This window comes from Tenrec ecaudatus, chromosome 6 (genome assembly GCF_050624435.1).
Source record: "Tenrec ecaudatus isolate mTenEca1 chromosome 6, mTenEca1.hap1, whole genome shotgun sequence".
In the NCBI taxonomy this organism is placed as follows: domain Eukaryota; kingdom Metazoa; phylum Chordata; class Mammalia; order Afrosoricida; family Tenrecidae; genus Tenrec; species Tenrec ecaudatus.
The window spans coordinates 24,744,530-24,763,328 of NC_134535.1; the positions used below are offsets into that span (position 1 = coordinate 24,744,530).

The 18,799-nt window shown below is 42.9% G+C and overlaps 1 protein-coding gene across 1 annotated transcript in view; it reads right to left on the reverse strand.

Annotated features, from left to right (window-relative positions):
* The window catches only part of MYBPC1 (myosin binding protein C1), a 124,696-nt gene that overhangs the window by 21,562 nt on the left and 84,335 nt on the right, over positions 1–18,799 (reverse strand). Inside the window, exons 13-19 of the mRNA XM_075553205.1 lie at positions 17,161–17,327; positions 14,086–14,248; positions 11,758–11,864; positions 10,734–10,867; positions 7,640–7,799; positions 6,337–6,441; positions 3,842–4,030 (exon numbers count right to left, since the gene is read on the reverse strand). Of these exons, the coding sequence (XP_075409320.1) occupies positions 3,842–4,030; positions 6,337–6,441; positions 7,640–7,799; positions 10,734–10,867; positions 11,758–11,864; positions 14,086–14,248; positions 17,161–17,327 (1,025 nt within the window). The remainder of the gene's footprint in view (positions 1–3,841; positions 4,031–6,336; positions 6,442–7,639; positions 7,800–10,733; positions 10,868–11,757; positions 11,865–14,085; positions 14,249–17,160; positions 17,328–18,799) is intronic.

Here is an 18,799-nt window from a genome sequence, read left to right on the forward strand (position 1 = left end):
AAGATATAGCTAGCATCTGGGGTCTTAAAGGTTTGAAGATAAACAAGTGACCATCTAGCTGAGAAACAACAAAGTCAACATGGAAGAAGCACACCAGCCTGTGTGATTGTGAAGTGTCCATAGGATCAAATATCAGGTATCAAAGCCCCAGAACAAAAGATCATATCAATGTGAATGAGGGGGGGTTCAAGTGGAGACCCAAGTCCATCTGTAGATAATTGGACATCCCCTTACAGAAGGGTCACAAGGAGGAGACGAGCCAGTCAAGGTGCAGTATAGCACCGATGAAACATACAACTTTCCTCTAGTTCCTAAATGCTTCCCCGCCCCACCCCATCACGATCCCAATTATACCTTACAAATCTGGCTAGACCATAGGATGTACACTGGTACAGATAGGACCTGGAAATACAGGGAATCCAGGACAAATAAGCCCTCAGGACCAATAATGAGAGTAGTGATACCAGGAAGAGAAGGGGAAGGTGGGAGTAGAAAGGGGGAACGGATCACAATGATCTACATATAACCCCCTCCTAAGGGAATGGAAGTGGATGAAGGGAGACATTGGTCAGTGTAAAACATGAAATAATAATAATAATTTATAGATGATGAAAGATCATGAGGAAGGGAGGGAGGGTGGGGAAGGGAGGGGGAAAATGAGGAGCTGGAAAAAAAATGAGAAGCTGATACCAAGGGCTCAAGTAGAAAGTGTTTTGAGAATGATGGCAACAAATGTACAAATGTGCTTGACACAATGGATGTATGTATTGATTGTGATAAGAATTGTACAAGCCCCCAATAAAATGATTTGAAAAAAAATATGAATGCCAAAGTAAACCCGAGTCGTGCATATCCCATGGACAAGTAGATGAATCTAGGCTAACACTTAACAGTAGCCCCAATCAAAGAACAGTTAGTTTTGATAACATGGCCCTGCTTGATACTCACCTGCATGAGATGATCACTGAAGGTAAGGGCACTAAAGCAAAGTGTGGTGAAGAAAACAGATGGTGCCTGGCGATCAACTGGAATAGTACTGGGGTCTTAAAGACTTGTATTCAAACAAGAAACCATCTAAGTGAGAAGTCAACTAAGTCTACATGGAAGAAACACACCAGCTTGTGTGATCCAAAGATGACAATAACAAAATTCAAATATGATGAAGGGGAAAGCATCAGAGTTTAAATTGTGAACACCGAATTTGTGGAAGGCTATGGAGGACAGTGGGAGCCCAAAACCAATCTTCAGAGTATCTAGTCAGATTAAGACACTGGCAGATCCCCTCTGGCCATAGATAAGGGTCTTGAACAGCCTTACTATCAGATGGAGATCATCATAATCTTCATTATACTAGATCGAACTTGATACTTGGTCAGTTGACCTCCCTCTTGATCCAACCTGAATTTTAAGTGCAAGTATTTCTTGCTTGTTCCATGACAAGAATTTCTTCCCTGGCTTTTAAAATATTGATGTTGGTCTTTTCTTTCTTACTCATTATTTGTACTTTTATCTTTATATTATTATTATTCTATCTTTACCATTTTATTTTGTTTTTAATATTGCCTCTGTTGGATTTTCCAGTTTGTGAAGCGCTGAAGGAGTGGATGCATAGAGATAATAACCGATACAGGGTTTATAGGAGATGCAGGGGTACGGATGTGGGAGTTTGAGAGGTGAGGGGATTTGGGGAGCAAACAATGAATGTGGGAGCCAGGAGGGAATAGTAGAACTGATTGGGATTACACAACTTATTTTAAAAGCAATTTAACCATGGGGCAGAGGATGTTAAAAAATTGATTGTGGTAATGATTCTACAAACTCTTCTTGATATGATTGAACTATTGAATTGTATGATGTGTTGATGATATGCCAATAAAACTGTAAAACATATTGCTCTGTAAACTTTCACCCAAATCAATGTACCAAAAAAAAAAAAAAGTGTTCTCATTGTCTGTTCTGGAGATCATTTAAGCCTCTTCTCCCTCTACCCCCACCCACAAAAAAGTTCTAGTGACAATATACTAGAGTTGATTAGCCCTAGTGATGTGGCAAGTTATACATTCTACTCTTGGGTCAGCAGTTTGAACCCAGCAGCTGCTCCATGGAAGAAAAAAGAGGCTGTCTGCTCGGGTCAAACTCTATGGTCTTGGAACCTCAGAAGAGCAGTTCTACTCTGTCCTGTGGGGTTACACTGAGCTGGGATCGACTCCAGGCAGTGGAATTTCTATGGGTTGCCTAGGGATTGTCTTTGGATTTGTCTTCCTGTTGTTTTTGTTAGTCTCTGAAGTGTAAACTTCTTGTTCTGAATCTTTCCATTGGAAACATTCTTCACTCACATAAAATTAAAAAACAGAAAGTCATAAATCGACTCTATCTCATGGTTTCTTCCGTCTGTGAGTCAGAGTAGAGCTGGGCTCCATGGGGTTGATTCTACGGCAGTAGATCAGCAAGACCTTTTACTCCAGGCATCTCTGAGCGGACTGGAACCTCCAAGCCTTTGGTTGACAGCGAAGGGCATTAAACATTTGCACCATCCAGAGACTCTATCACAAAATGGTGGCAACAATTTACCGTCTGTTTCTTTGTGTTTGATGCATTAAATATTTTGGTTCCGTAGATAATATATAAGGTGTGATCATAAAGCAGAGTTCCATCTATAGTTGGTTGAATCCAACTCGGTTCTTTTTAGTTACAGTTTTTACCCCCAAATACTACACAGGAACAACCTCCTTTTTACGGCGCTTTGCAGAAAAAGCGCGTTTTATAAATGGAAGGTTTGGGATAAGCCTGTGTTAATCAAGTCTATCAGGGCCATTTTTCAACAGCATATGCTCATTTTGCGCTTCTGTGTCACATTTTGGTAGTTCTCACGGTATTTTGAGTTTTCCATGATGTGATTGCCCGTTTAAAAGAGTAACACAAATAACAAAATGACAAGTCCACATCCACTGTCCTGGCGTCGATCCCAGCGCAGTGTGACCCTATAGGACGGGGCAGAACTGCTCTTTCGAGGCTCTAAGACTAGAGTTTTAGAAGCAGACAGCTTCATTTTTTGTCCATGGAGCAGTTGCTGGGTTCAAACTGCTGACCCCTGTGAGTAGTAGAATGTATAACTTACCACATCACCAGGGCTCTCAATCAATTACGGTAGATTATAACTAGAACTTTTGGGGGGAGGTGGGAGTAGAGGGAGAAGGGGTTTAATTGGTCTCTAGACTGGACAATGAAAACACTTTATTAATTTAAATTTTTTACAGTGATTTAGGTGAAAGTTTACAGAGCAAATTGGTTTTCTATTCAATAATTCATACATCATGAATGTGGCAGAGCATATAGAGAGGAAAGTTATGAAAACTTCCCAGACACAACTCAATACCAATATCAATTGGCCCAACATAGTTAATAAAGACAGTGTTCTGCAGTCTGTTTTGGCGGGCACCAACCAGAGTCTCACAGACTCCTAAATATCCACGTCAGGTGTAACTATTGGTCTCTCCCTCTTTGGAGAGGTGACAATCAAAAGACACCAGAAACAATGAACTCAGTGGACTAAAGGGCCTCTCAAATACCAGTCCCCACAACCCTGAGAACCAGAAGAGCTAGATGGTAGCTAGCTACCACTGCCATTGTCTTTTAGCCCCATCTTTGCCATGAGTGTTTAGAAGATCCCTCATCGTGTGATTCTATTATAGCTACCTTTAATTGTTTCAGACAGCAAATTGTCCCTACTCCAGATTCAACTCTCCTATCAGGCCAAGAAGCTTCCAGGTCTGTGCCAGTTGAGGACCTTAGTTAGAATCTGTGGCCATGGCTCCCATAAGACACATCTCTTTAGACTCACCCAAAGGAACAAATGGCTTGGATGGTACACTGGGCTTAGAGATCCCGATGGCATTGACAGCGAAGATGCGAACCTCATAGGCCACACCTTCAATCATCTTCTTGGGCTCAAAAGTTGTTTCTTTGCAGAGATCAAAATTGAGCCTCATCCACCTGGAGCTTTGTTTCTTTTTCCTCTCAATAAAGTATCCTGAAGTTGAAACAAAATGGAAACTCCTTTGGTTTTCAAAATGAAAGCTTGGTAGATATTAGTAATGCAAAAAATTTACATATTCTCAACACCGTATGCTAAATAGTCACACATATTTAAAACAGTCATTATAGTGTGACATAGATGATAGGGACTATAAATGCTAGCATATAAAGATAAAATAACACGACTAGAAATCATTAAATTGTACAATTTATATATAGGCTGTAGTGATGTACACATTCACGATAATTGAATAATAGACTTGGATCAGAATCCCTTTCACAGAAGATAAGAAAGGGGAAATGACCTTTCTAAGAATCTCAAAGATCGAGGGAAAAAATTCTTTCCTTGATGAAGCGAATTCTTCTCCTCATTTGATTCTCAAAGAAATTTCTTCATCATATAATCCTATGGGACTGGACATTTACTGACTACCACGGTGCAAATTAGATACCTACTTATTTCAAAATTAGATATGCGTATAAATAGATGCAGACACTTCAAAAGGCTTGGGGCAAAATGGAATACAAAGATAAAGGAAATGTCCCACAAACATTTTAAAGTTCTCTCATGCAACAGAAAAGAGACCAATTGGCCAACAAACAGTCCTTGAACTAAGTACACGCTTTTCTTTCTTGTTGCTGTGTGTTTGTTTGTTTTTTGTCATTGGCTTGTTGGTCTTGTTGTTCTGTTGCTTGGTTTTGCTCTGTCTTGTTTTTGTGCATGTTATTATCTCCGCAGGTCTGTCTAAATAATATAGGCTGGATGAACAATATGGAGGAGAAAACAACGGGACCCACAGTTCCGGGGAGACATGGGAGAGAGAGAGGTGGGGGGAAAGGTAGTGGTGTTAACAAACCTAGGGACAAGGGAACACTAGTGATCCAAATCAGTGGTGAGGAGGGTGGAGGAGGCCTGGTAGGGTCTGACAAAGGATAATGTAACTGAGAGGATTTACTGAAACCTTAATGAAGGCTGAACATAACAGTGGGACAAGAGGAAAGTAAAAGAAAATAGAGGAGAGAGCTAGGAGATAAAGGGCATTTTTAGAGGTCTAAATATAGGCATGTACATATGTAAATATATTTATATATAAGGATGTGGAAATAGAGGTATGTGCATATATGTATAGGTTTAGTATTAAGGTAGTAGATGGACATTGGGCCTCCACTCAAGTACTCCCTCAATGCAAGAATACTTTGTTCTATTAAACTGGCATTCCATGATGCTCACCTTCCTGACACAATCACTGAAGACAAAGTGGGTGCATAAGTAAATATGGTGAAAAAAGTTGATGGTGCCCAGCGATCAAAAGATACTGGCGTCTTAAAGGCTTGAAGGTAAACAAGCAGCCATGTAGCTCAGAAGCAACAAAGCCCACATCGAAGAAGCACACCAGCCTGTGCGATCACGAGGTGTCGAAGGGATCAAGTATCAGGCATCAAAGAACAAAAAATCCTATCATTGTGAATGAGGGGGGGTGAGGAGTGGAGACCCAAAGCCCATCTATAGGCAATTGGACATCCCCTTATGGAAGGGTTGTGGGGAGGAGACGAGCCAGTTAGGGTGCAGTGGAGCCATAATGAAACATAAAACTTTCCTCTAGTTCCTAAATGTTCCCCCACCCCACCCACTATCATGATCCCAATTCTACCTTACAAATCTGGCTAGACCAGAGGATGTACACTGGTACATATAGGGCCTGAAAACAGGGAATCCAGGGCGGATGATCCCTTCAGGACCAGTAGTGAGAGTGGCAATACCGAGAGGGTAGAGAGAGGGTGGGGTGTAAAGGGGGAACCAGTTACAGGGATCTACTTGTAACTGCCTCCCTGGGGGATGGACAACAGAAAAGTGGGTGAAGGGAGACATTGGACAGTGTAAGATATGACAAAATAATTTATAAATTATCAAGTGTTCTTGAGGGAGGGGGGAGCAGGGAGGTAGGAAAAAATGAGGAGCTGATGCCAGGGGCTTAAGTGGAGAGCAAATGTTTTGAGAATGTTGAGGGTAATGAATGTACAAATGTGCTTTACACAATTGATATATGTATTGGATTGTGATAAGAGTTGCATGAGCCCCTAATAAAATGATATTTTTTTAAAAAGAAGAGATCAATCAGATGATTTTCATTAGAATTACTGAAAGATTGAGACATTACAGAGCATCCCAAAATAGATGTCAGTGAAAATGAATGTTTGAAGGCACAGTGTAATAGTGCTGGTTCTCAATGAGGTAGCTATAAATCTGCTTAAAGAGGACAGCAACTCCACTGGTAGTTCCATCACCCGAAGGACAGTTACCTAAGATTGGAGACCCCCCGTCGTAGGCAGGAGGCTCCCAGTTCATGATGCACCAGTCATCTCCGACATCGGTAACATTGGGTGCCACTGGAGGGTCAGGGATGTCTGCCGCCAACAACAATAAAACGAGATCATCAGAGAAAACAAGAGAAAGAGAACAAAGAACATGTTCACTGGAAAATAATGGTGGTGTTTGGGGTTTTTTTTTGTGATAATCATATAGTATTTTTTTATTTCTAGTAAACCCAGTTTTATCCTTTGATTAAAAAATCACACTCAAAATGGAATACAAAGAAGGGTGCCCGATTAAAAGGAAGATTTTCCTAAATTCCTGAACTAGGGTCACAACTAGGCAGCATACTCCAAGGGGAACTGAAGACTCTGTAGTTTATTACCTAGAAAATTGTAACTGAAGAATGAATGCTAGATGTAGGAGATGGGTTTCTGTTTGTTTTAACTACAGATGAAATTTCCACCAGCAGTGGCTCAAGGCGTTCAGTCTGGGAATCTCAGAACCATGATGCCTCTCCGTTAGAGGATTTAAAACCCTGACTGGTGAAATTCCAAGTTGTCACTATAATTCAATGTTTGAAGAAGTGATGGCTTATTTACTTTATTTTCAGTAACTTTAAAGTATGTTCTGTAACAGAAAATTAAAGTCAGAAGAAAAGCTCATGAGACTCTGGAACACTGATAATCTCCTAGAGCCATGGTTCTCCACCCTCCTGATGCCGTGACCCTTTCACAGAGTTCCTCCTGTGGTTGTGACCCCCCAACCATACAATTATTTTCATTGCTACTTCATCACTGTCATTTTGCTACTGTGATGAACCGGGCGACCCAAGAGGAAGGGTCGTTCCACCTCCAAAGGGGCCGAGACCCACAGGTTGAGAACCGCTGTCCTAGACCCTTCGCACTCAGTTTCAGGTATAGAAAACAATCATCGTGGGTGGGCAGCTAGGAACTCCTGCAATCTTAACCTTTCCAGTGGTTTGGATGTGAGAGCTTATTTAGCAATTGTGTTTAGTGATGTCTAAAGTCGGGGGCGGGGGAAGGGGGAAAGAACTATGTCAGTGGAGAACTAATGAGTGCCTAAACCTCCCCAAATGGCATCACCTCAGCTACTCGTCCCTGTGATGAGGAGCCTCCTGGGCCAGAAAGGACAGAAAAGGGAAATGAAAACGGCGTGCTTTGCTTTTGCTGCTGACCCAGAGAAAGTCGGGAGAACCAACAGCCAGCAAAGTCTATTCTAGATCTGGGCCTGTCCAGGTGGTGGCGGGAGCTTGTTCCCCAGAGAGCTTACCCACAACTTTAATCTTGATGCTCGCGTGTGCTTCTCCGGCTTCGTTCTTGAGATTGATGTGGTAAACTCCAGAGTCTTCCCTTTCAGCCACATCAATGACCAGGGTGCTGCTGTCAGGGTAGGATTCTGCCCTTATCCGACCACTGCCCTCCATAATGGCCTGAGAAGGACAGAAATTAAAAAGGGGGCATGATCTACATAGCCACAAAGGCTGCTCTGGAGTGCCTTAGAAGCAAGCTTGACTTGGTGCTAATGCCTAACTACATTTTCTCAGTTTAATTATCGTCCAACCTCAATGGCCATGGCACTATCATGGCCTGTAATGCATGAGAAAGCTGGAGGCTTCATTTGCCCAAAGCCACACAATTAAGAAGGGAAAGAGTTGGGATTTGACAACAAAGCCCATTAACTATGAACTCAGTCAAGACCATGTCAGAGGACTGAAATATGAGTGCAGAAGTAACATTCTAGGGGAAAAGAGCCTCTGCAAGTTAAGAAATTAGAAATACTGAAACGCAAGAATGGTCTTCTGGATTTAAAGGGTTGGGTCATTAGTATCATGGGACAACTCAGTCAGTTGGCCCCACAAAGATCCAGTTGAGCAGCATCTGGGGTTTTAAAAGCTTGAAAGCAGTTGCCATCTAAGACATAACTATTGGTTTCTGCTCATTAGGAGCAAAAGAGAAAGAAGGAAACAAAAAACTCAGAGAAGAAACTCATCTACAGACTACACAAGCCATAGCCTCAACTACCCAGAGATCACAAGATCCCAGGTAGATGGAGCCGGCTACCATTACCAACCATTCTGACTAGGACATGATAGATCAGTGGTTCTCAAGCCCCCTCATGCCACGACCCTTTCATACAGTTCATGTTATGGTGACCCCAACCATAACATTATTTTCATTGCTACTTCATAACTGTAATTTTGTTACAGTTATGAATCACAATATAAATATCTGATATGCAAGATGTATTGGGCAACCTGTGTGAAAATTTCGTTCCACCCTCAAAGGGGTCACGACCCACAGGTTGAGTACCACTGCAACAGATGGCCATTTAGTGAACTGGAGAAGAACACAGAGCAGAACTCAAATCCTGAAAAAGCTCAGACTTATTGGGTCAGTTGACACTGGAGGACTCCCTGAGCTAACTGGTCTGAGATGTTCTTTAAACCTTGACCTGAAATGATCCTTTCACGTCAGCTTTTAGAGAAGTAACATTACATAAAGGATATTACATGTAAGTACCACGTGCCACTAAAAAAACATCTATGTGATACCAAGAGCTCAGTAGTTATCATAAAGCAAAGATGGAAGACCCACAGAACAAGGACATAGAGTACTGGAAACGGACTAGAACAGAATGAATGGTAATGCTGATCCATCATGGAAAATGTAACCAATCTCACGTAGTAGAAATTCTCAAATGGAAATTTAATTTGCTGTGTAAGTTTTCACCAAAAACACATTAAAATAAAAAGAAATATTCCAGCATATATCAGAAACTTCCTCCCCCCCCCTTCTTTCTAAAAGCTGAGATTTTAAGCAGCATTATTTCTTATTCCCAGACCATAGTGAGCAGGCAGTAGTCAAAGAACAGAAACAGAGAAGGGCAAGGTAATTGAGAAGCCGGGTCAGCTACCACTAATTATTAAGTTAACTCTACTCTTTTGTACTTAGACTTCAGAAAACCCAAATCAAACCCACTGTCACAGCGGTGACAAGGACCCAGAGGGTTTTTGAGGTGCTGAAACCTTTGCAGGGCAGATGACCTCATCTCCCCCGCACCCCCCGACAGCCCATGGCTCAGACTGCCACCCAGGGTTCACTCAACCCCACCAGCCACGCTCCGCGTTCGGGCTCACAAATCCCCTAATGATAGATAGCATTGTGACACACGTATACAGACACCAGAAAAGACTTCTATAATTCTTCTTCTTTTTTTTTAATAGATAAAACAATAATTTCCTCCTATTAACCAGGCTTATTTTAAGATGATAAAGATGTCCTGTTGTTTGTTTGTTTGTTTGTTTTCCATCAAGGAGAAACATACTCACTAATCGGCATTCTGTAGAGGACTTGAGGCTCCTCTGTTGAGTGCCAGAGCGTATTTTTAATCAGACCTCTCCTTACGTGTCCTGGGAACTCCAGCTCCCTTGATCTCTGTAGACTCGGGGATCCTACATTCAGGACGTCTATTGGGTTCCAGGGGTCAGATGGCAACGGGGTTGGCTTTCTTACTGGGCTCTGCCTGGGTTCCACAGCCTGGAGACCCTCTCTCAGTCACTGTTGTTGGAGGCCATTAAGTGGTTTCCAACTCAGAGCAACTCCGTAGGCCTACTGAACCGCCCCATCGGGTTGACTAGGTTTACTCATTGCCCCACAGGGCTGCTGGGTGAACTTCAGGGAGCGGATAGCCAGGTCTTTTCTCCCGTGGTCGGTTCTAACTGCTGACTTTCCATTTACCAGCCAATTGCTTAATCCCTGAATCACTGGGGTAATAAGCAGGGCTAATCAGAGGGGTCTTTATTGGTTCCCCATCTCCCAGGGATCATTGTCTTTCAATGTGCAAGCTCCATTATCTTGAAATCCGTTGGTTCATGTGTTATTTGTCCTGTTTGGGGGTTATTTTAGGTGAGTGAGTACATCCGGTCCCATTTACTCCTAGTTGGCCAGGGACATGTCATGTGCTTTTTTTAAGTCGCACACTTTCTGTGGGATACTCAGAGTTACAGTTGAGCTGGTACGACTCTACCATCCCAACCTTATTTATTTTGCTTCCCCCCACTCACTCTGCTCCAGGACACTGAGTGTCTTTCTGTTTCTCCTACACACCAGGCCCATTCCCTCTCCGAGGCCTTGGTATCAGCGTTACATCTGCCCAAAGAATACTTCCTCTTGATCTTGCCATCACGGACTACTTGTCACTTATTGTAGTGGTTATCACTGTCTATCACATCAGTCCAGTTCCATTATCTTCATAACCGTTGGCGGAGTGATTATGAGCTGAGCTGCTAACCACAAGGTCAGCCGCTTCACACACACACACGCACACACACGCACACACACGCACACACACGGGTCTATCAAACCTTATCTGCTCGGCTCCAAATGGCTTTAGGAGGTGGTTCTCCAGTGACTGGGATCTCAAGACGAAGCTTGTTTCCTGCGATTACTGTTACTGTGTTGTCCGCATCAAGACCGTCCAGGATGATCTTCGGAGGGTCTGGAAGAGCAAACAGGGTCTTCATTATCAGACAGTCATATTCGTATGAATACCTGGGCTGGTACTAACTGTTGCAGTCACTGGTATTTTGTTGTTGTTGTTGTTTTAAACGTTTTATTAGGGGCTCATACAACTCTTATCACAGTCCATACATATACATACATCAATTGTATAAAGCACATCTGTACATTCTTTGCCCTAATCATTTTCTTTTCTCTTTCTTTATTTTTCCTTTTCTTTTTTTTACATTTTATTAGGGACTCATACAACTCTTATCACAATCCATACATATACATACATCAATTGTATAAAGCACATCCATACATTCCCTGCCCCAATCATTCTCAAAGCATTTGCTCTCCACTTAAGCCCTTTGCATCAGGTCCTCTTTTTTTCCCCCTCCCTCCCCGCTCCCCCCTCCCTCATGTGCCCTTTGTAATTTATACATCGTTATTTTGTCATATCTTGCTCTATCCGGAGTCTCCCTTCCCCCTTCTCTGCTGTCCATCTCCCAGGGAGGAGGTCACATGTGGATCCTTATAATCAGTTACCCCTTTCCAACCCACTCACCCTCCACTCTCCCAGCATTGCCCCTCACACCCTTGGTCCTGAAGGTATCATCCACCCTGGATTCCCTGAGTCACTGGTATTTTATCTGGCTGAAAGAGCAGAAGAGGGACCAAGGATGAGCGCAGGTTCAAAGTCTGGAATGTGTGACCGCGTAAAAGTACGTCATTGCAAGACTTTAAAAGACACTGTCTATGATTAGTGATGGAGGCTAATCAATATATCGTTTTCTTTAAATAGCACATGCTTTGAATACCATCCCAAGGTAATAAAAATGAACATACAAAATTAGAACTCTGCAATGATTCCTTGGAGCTACTCACCAATAACATGAACTTTGGCCGGCAAGGTCACAGAGTAGGCATCAGGCGCAAAGACATAATCGCCTTCATCCTCTATGAGAGAACTGGCTATCACTAACTTGTGGATTCTAAGGAAACGGGAAGAACATATGGCTTAGATTTTGCAAAGACTTTGATGATATATTACGGTCCAGTGTGAAGAGATATTTGGCCTTTATCATACCATTGATTACTGTCTGGGAGAGAGGAAGTAAGAGTGGGGGGATACAGAAAGAGACGGGGGGTGGGGAGGGGAAATGAAAGGGAAGCATTACTTATCCTCGATATTGATCCACATTTCTGATTATGTAGAATTGCCGCTCCAAAAGCAGTCTAATTACTAGGTCTGCAGGGATCTATCACTCCTTTCTTCTCGTAGCTTACAAAAGGCTAAAGTGGAACACATCAACAATGCCACGCTCCGTAACTTCTCAAACCATTTACAAAGTATACATAATCTTGACTTTGATTTGACTTGCAATGGAAGAGAAATAGTTTAAAAGTCCTTTTATTGGGGAGTTCTTACAGTTCTTATCACAATCCATCCATCCATCGTGTCAAGCATATTTTACATATGTTACCATCCTCATTTTCAAAACATTTTCTTTCTACTTGATTTCCCTGCCATCCTCCTTCTCTTCCTCATGATCCCTTGATAATTTATAAATTACTATTTTTTTTCATGCCCTACACCAACCACCGTCTCCCTTCACCCACTTTTCTGTTGTCCATCCCTCTTGAGGGGGCGTGTAATATGCGGGTCACTGTGATCGGTTCTCCCTTTCTCCCCCCACATTCCCCTTACCTTCCCGGTATCACTACTTGAATTATTGGTCCTGAGGGGTTTATCTGTCCAGGATTCCCTGTGTTTCCAGCTCTTATCTGTACCCATGTACATGGAAGATCAATAGCTTTTTATCTTACTGGGGCTTTGAACCACTGACGATGTTATGGATCCTCCCTCTGGAGAAATCAACCAATTAACCCACTGTCACCAATTAACCCACTGTCACCAATTAACCCACTGTCACCAATTAACCCAACCAATTAACCCACTGTCACCAAGCCAATTCCAACTTATGGCAGCCCTCGTGCAGGGTTTCCGAGGCTGTGAAACCTTTAGGGAGCAGTGACATCTTCCTCCCGAGGAGTAGCTGGTGGGTTTGCACCATCACCAACCTTGCGATTAGCCTGTAATGCTTACCGGCCAGCACCACCAGGGCTCCCTTCTTGGAGAAAGGTGTGCATTAATATACACACAGGATTTCGCTTACAATTTCAGAGGATTTATAGAGTTCTTTGAAGTCAATTCATGATCCCTCAAGGGGCCCATGGGTCCTCGGTTAAGAGCCCACGTCAGAGATCTAAATGATAGCATTTTTCTGTTCTAAGGACATCACATTTGGTAGAAAGTCAGTGTAAATGAGGGTAACCTTCAATGAGCTGCATCGACACAATAGCCTCAACAATGGGCTCAGGCATATCACAGGTCACGACAACGGCACCTGTTATTGTCCTGATACAACATCAGGTTTCCGTGAGATGGAAGAGACCTGGTGGTAACTAACAACTTGCTCTTTTAAAACAACAGAAAACATGGGGGAAGGGAGACAGTGGTTGGTGTGAGATATGAAAATAATAACAATGTACAATCTATCAAGGGGTTAGGAGGGTCAGGGGAAGGGGGGGTAAGGAGCTGATACCAAGGGCTCAATAGTAAGTAAATGTCTAGAAAAGAATGAAGGCAGCATATGTACAAATTCACCTGGTGCAAGCGATGTATGGATGGTAACAAGAGTTGTAAAAGTCCCTCATAAAATGATCTTTTAATAATAATAAAAAAGTAGTGAAAATTTCATCTCGCATGTGCTCGTTAACCAAAAATCAAACCAAACCACAGCCATGTGGATTCCAACTCTTAGCACAAAAGGACAGGATAGCTCTTTACGGGTTCCAAGCCCGTAAATATTGACAGGAGCAGATAGCCGCATCAACAGCACTGGTAGCTCAGTTTAATACGTTGCTTAACTAGAATTCAGTATCTTTCTTCTAGCTTCATGTCTCTATGGAAGGAAATCAGTCAACGCGTTTTAAATCACAAAACACTGTCATGTGAGATACAGACACAGCAAGCCTGGCGGGAGCCAGTGTATAATGGAGAAATCATGCCTTCTTGTGAGCTGGAAGCAAAAGTAGACCTTCTCTCTTTGGTCACTCTTGAAACATCCTCACCAAACAAATCATTTTGAGGGTAGAGAGCGGGAAGAGATGGGGCCCAGCCCTAACTTGTGGATCACCTTGACTGCTTACCTTCCTTTGTGAACCACCTTCAGACGTTCACTCTCCTGGACAGGTAACCCGTTTTTAGTCCACTTCCCTGAGATGTTTTCAGAGATCTCACACTTTAAGCAGATTTCTTTCCCAAGTTTCACGGTCTGATCAGTTAGAGGTGTCAATATCTTCAGAGGTCTCACTATGGAAATAAGTCGTTGGGGTTGTTAGGTGCCATCTAGTTGTTTCCAATTCGTGGTCACCCGGTGTGTACAGAATAGAACTGCACTGCACAAGAGTGTCAAAGCTATGACCCATTGGAAGCTGATCGCCAAGCCTTACTTCCGAGGTACCTCTGGGTGGGGTTGGCACACCAACCTCTCAGTTAGTAGTCCAGGGCTTAACCATTTGAGGCACCCAGAGCTCCTATAGAAATAAACAGACTATTACGAAGGCCAACCCCAAACTCCATCCAGGATGGTGTCATTTCACAGTGGGGCAGGGAAAGTGTCCTGCTAGAACACTTGCTTAGAAAATGCATGTGTCCCAATACCCTTAGTTGATACCACAGGGAACCATTTGAGCAAAACAGGCCTTGCATGTTTGTTTATGAACACTTTTGTTCCTGAGGAAAACTAAGCAAATGCTGAGACACTTAGGAACGCATAAAACCCACAGGCATGTACACACCTCACACAGGTGCTAGCAACCTCAGCTCACAAGTGTGATTTCAGCCACACCCATCCCCATCAGAGGTGACAATTTTCTCATGGGATTCAAGTCATCCTCCAGCCACCACATCACGATCATCAATGGCAGCCCTGCTGACACCCACTTTCACAAGCCAACTTCAAGATCATGTAACGTATCTCTGGAAGTATTTAGTGACTGTTTAAGGAGCCCTAGTAGTGCTATGGGTTCGGTGCTATGCTGCTAGTTGCAAGGTTCAAACCCATCAGCCACTTCAGGAGAAAGAATAGACTATCTGCTTCTGGGAAAGATTTACAAAGCTCCAAAATCCTACCAAAAAAGGATTATGAGTCAGATTTCTACTGTGGGTTTTCTGAAACTGTAACTTTTTTACCAGAGTAGAAAGCCTCATCTTTCTCCCCAACAGCAGCTGGTGGTTTCGAACCGCTGACTTTGTGTTTAGTCGCCCGATGTTAATCTATTAACCCACCAGGGTCACTATGAGTCAGAATTGACTCAATAGCAAGAGTCTGGCTTGGTAGAGAAGTCGGGATCGACTGTATAGCAGCAGGCTTGGCTTATGCAACGACTCCACACATGTAATGCTGAGGTCCTGTTTTCCTCGCATTCCTGAAATTTCCCCCCTTTTCTTTTTAATTTAATGTGTTGTTGAAACAACGTTTTGGAGGGTTGTACCTCAGCCCTGTTGTCCTCATAAGCCCCGTGGTATTTATGCCGTGACTTTGCACACAATGGTGAAATTTAGGAATGGATACAATACATCGTACCAGCACTGACAAGAGTTACTTTAAATGGATACAAATATACAGTGTCTGTCAGTGTCTGAAAATGTTTTTGATATTGCACTAAACTAACTTCAGTCCATGAAAGACAACATGGTTTGAGAATGCTTCTGAATAATTTGATGATCATATGAATTGTAATTAGGTAAAGAAAATAGTAATAAATCAGCAGAATGTCTTCTCTGCTTGCATCACCCTGGTACTTTGAAAGTACCATAGGCTGCCAAGAGGACAAACCCATCTTTCTGGGAGGAAGTTCAACCAGCCATGGTCCTTAGAGGCAAGGATGGTGAGGTTTCATCTCACAAACATTGGACACGTTTTCAGGAGAGAGCAGTGCCTGGATATCATGCTGGGTAAAAGAGTGGCACAGGTAAATAGTGGAAGAGCTCCAACAAGATGGAGGGTAGGGTTCAAGTATAAGACCAATTGTGGGGATGGTACAGGACCAGGCAGTGTTCCATTCTGTTGTTCATAGGATTACTGCTATGAGTCAAAATCGACTCAGCAGCAGCTAACAACAACACTATGTATTACTAATTAACCCAAGGCACTTACTAGTTTGTCATAGCCAAATGGGACAGATGGACATTGGGAACTGATTATTGCTGGAGACGTTTGGAAAGGGACATTCAACCTCTCAGGTTTCTGAAGCCCCTAAACAGATGCACTCTTAAGAAGTTCTTTTACACTGAAGCGCCTTTGGTCTGAGTGTTTTCTTCTCAATCGAAACGTAATTGTAGAGGAGTGTTAAATGTTTGTCTAACGTATGAGTAATAAACTTGCTTATGGATTCAGCAGACAGTATCAGGATTTGACGTCATTCCAAGTATTCAATATTTATTCATATGGTGTTGGGATAAATCTTCCAAAATCACTGGGTAACTTTTCTTGCAGGAGATTTACAAAAACACTTCCCAATGCTGGTGCCTAAGATAGTTAAAGTTCATTGTGCCAATCTGGCCAATAAACACATGTGGGATTAATTGAAGGGCAGAGTGATAAATGGCTCGGTGAGCCTCACCTTTCTAGTTCTCGGGTCTCTTGCTTTGTGATGGTCGGACCCGGGTGCAGCTGCCTTAGCCAGTTCCCTGCTTTAGCTGGCAAGGGTCACTTCCTGCAAGACATCTCTGAGGAGAAGCTACATGGAACTACCCCAATGTAGCCCTGGGTGCTGGAGCAGCCCTGTGGAGACCCCTACCAGCACTGAGATGCTTACACATTCACTGACTCGCCTTTCCTCCTGCAGGACTTTGTGGATTGGTGTCAGACATATGGGCTAATGTTGGACTTGTGGGCTTGGGCAGCACTGGGTTGGGATGTTTTCTTGATGTGCACTTACCCTTAATATAAAACTCTCTCTTAGACATATGAGTTTCTGTGGATTTGTTTCTCTAATGTCCCTGACTTACCCAGTGCCCTTCTATAAAACTGCTGAGTTTCTTTCTTGGAGAACCTGATTGATCTGACATAGCAAACCAGCTAAATTGGAATCTCATTTTACATATTAAATTCACCACAAGTGGGAATCAAATGGATGGAAGTGTGCCTAAAACAGAATGAACAAACACTCCAATGCTTAGCAAGCGCCACTTGGAAGACATGCGGGCGTCTTACGTACAGTCAACACTGAGTTTAGCAGATGATTGTCCTCCTGTTGTCATTACTGAGTATTCAGCTGTGTCGGCCTTTGTTGCTCCTTCTATAATCAAAATGTGCTTTTTGCCTTCAACTTTCACACGATACCTTGATTTGGGACCGAGGTAGATCTCTTCACCATTCTTAAACCTGGGTTGAAAACGGAGTATAATCAAATGACTTATACTCAAGTCTGATGAAAGAGCCATCAGATGTTTAGAATAGGCAAATCCACGGAAATGGACGTTTATTGGTTGCTTCTGGGGGCTGCAGGGGGGACTTGAGGGTCTTGTTGAAGGGGTGCTAAGCCGGGGGGTGGGGGAAGGCTGTAGAACTCGATCGTGCCGGTGGCTGCACAGCATGGTGAATGCAATCCCTGTCACTAAATCGAACCCTTACAAAGGACCAAAGTGGACGTTTGGGGTACCATGCAAGTATATTCACAGTCTTAAAAACTTAGAAAAGATCACTCAGGAGACAGGCCTTCTTAATTGTTATATTCCAGTGGCTCACAGAGCAGGAGGCGAATTCCAGACACTCAAGAATTATTTGTTGAATTAAACAATCTATGGATGAACCAACTCTCTATAAACGGATTTGTATTTTAACAAGTATGACCTTATTACGGGAAACATTGTATGTAGAGAGGGCAAGTCACTTTTCACTCAGAATCAGAGGAAGCTGCCAAGAGTGGTCCTAACCCCATGTTGGGCTCTTGGTCAGCACGAGTAAGAAGGGCATCGTTTCATACACTCTATTGACCCTTCCATGCCAAAATGGAGAGTCTAGTCCGTACAAAACACTATAGATTCCTATGGTCTCATTTACGATCTAATTTACTTTGTTGAAATGTTTCCCAACAAAGCAGTTTCATTGGAAGATTCTGATTGAATTTTGAGAAGACTCACAAAGAACCTGGGAAAATTCCCTCGTGTCCCCCACAAAAATCACATGTATTTATATATCGAGAGAGAAGCCCGTGGGAGTGTAGCTCAGCCGAACTGCCTTGTTTTTCTGAATCTCGCAAGGTTTCTGCCTTTGACAGCGTGCAGTCTTAGCACGTTTCTTCCTATTGCTTGTTTTGATGGAGAAGATGGGAGTTTTCCTTTTCTGACAGGTTTCTGCCTTACACAGGTTTTCCTGTATGTATCTGCTTTTATTTTTAAGGGCCATCTGTGATTTTCAAGCTATAGTATTTCTTGAGGTCCTGTGACATTAAAGTGACTGGGAATTAAATGGGAGACAAAACCAACTCACATATTTCAAAGCAAGAAGTGCAGTATTGGCAGCGGGAGAGAAGGGTCAACCAAACACAAACTTACTGCCACTGAGTTGACTTCGGCTGATGACAACCCTATAGTATTGCTGTAAATAGTTACGGAAGTGGGAAGCCTCATCTTTCTCCCTCAGAGCAGTTAATGGGTTGGAACCACTGACCTTATGGTTAGCAACGAACATGTAACTCACTAGGCCACCAGAACTCTTTGAGAAGGACAGAGAGGTCAAAAGCACCCAAGGGCATCAGCATCAAACAGACGGTTAGGCCTGAGTCACGACTTCCCTATATCTGCCTATTTTCCTATAACCTCCCCCATTTCTGGACCTTGTATTGGCATCATAGG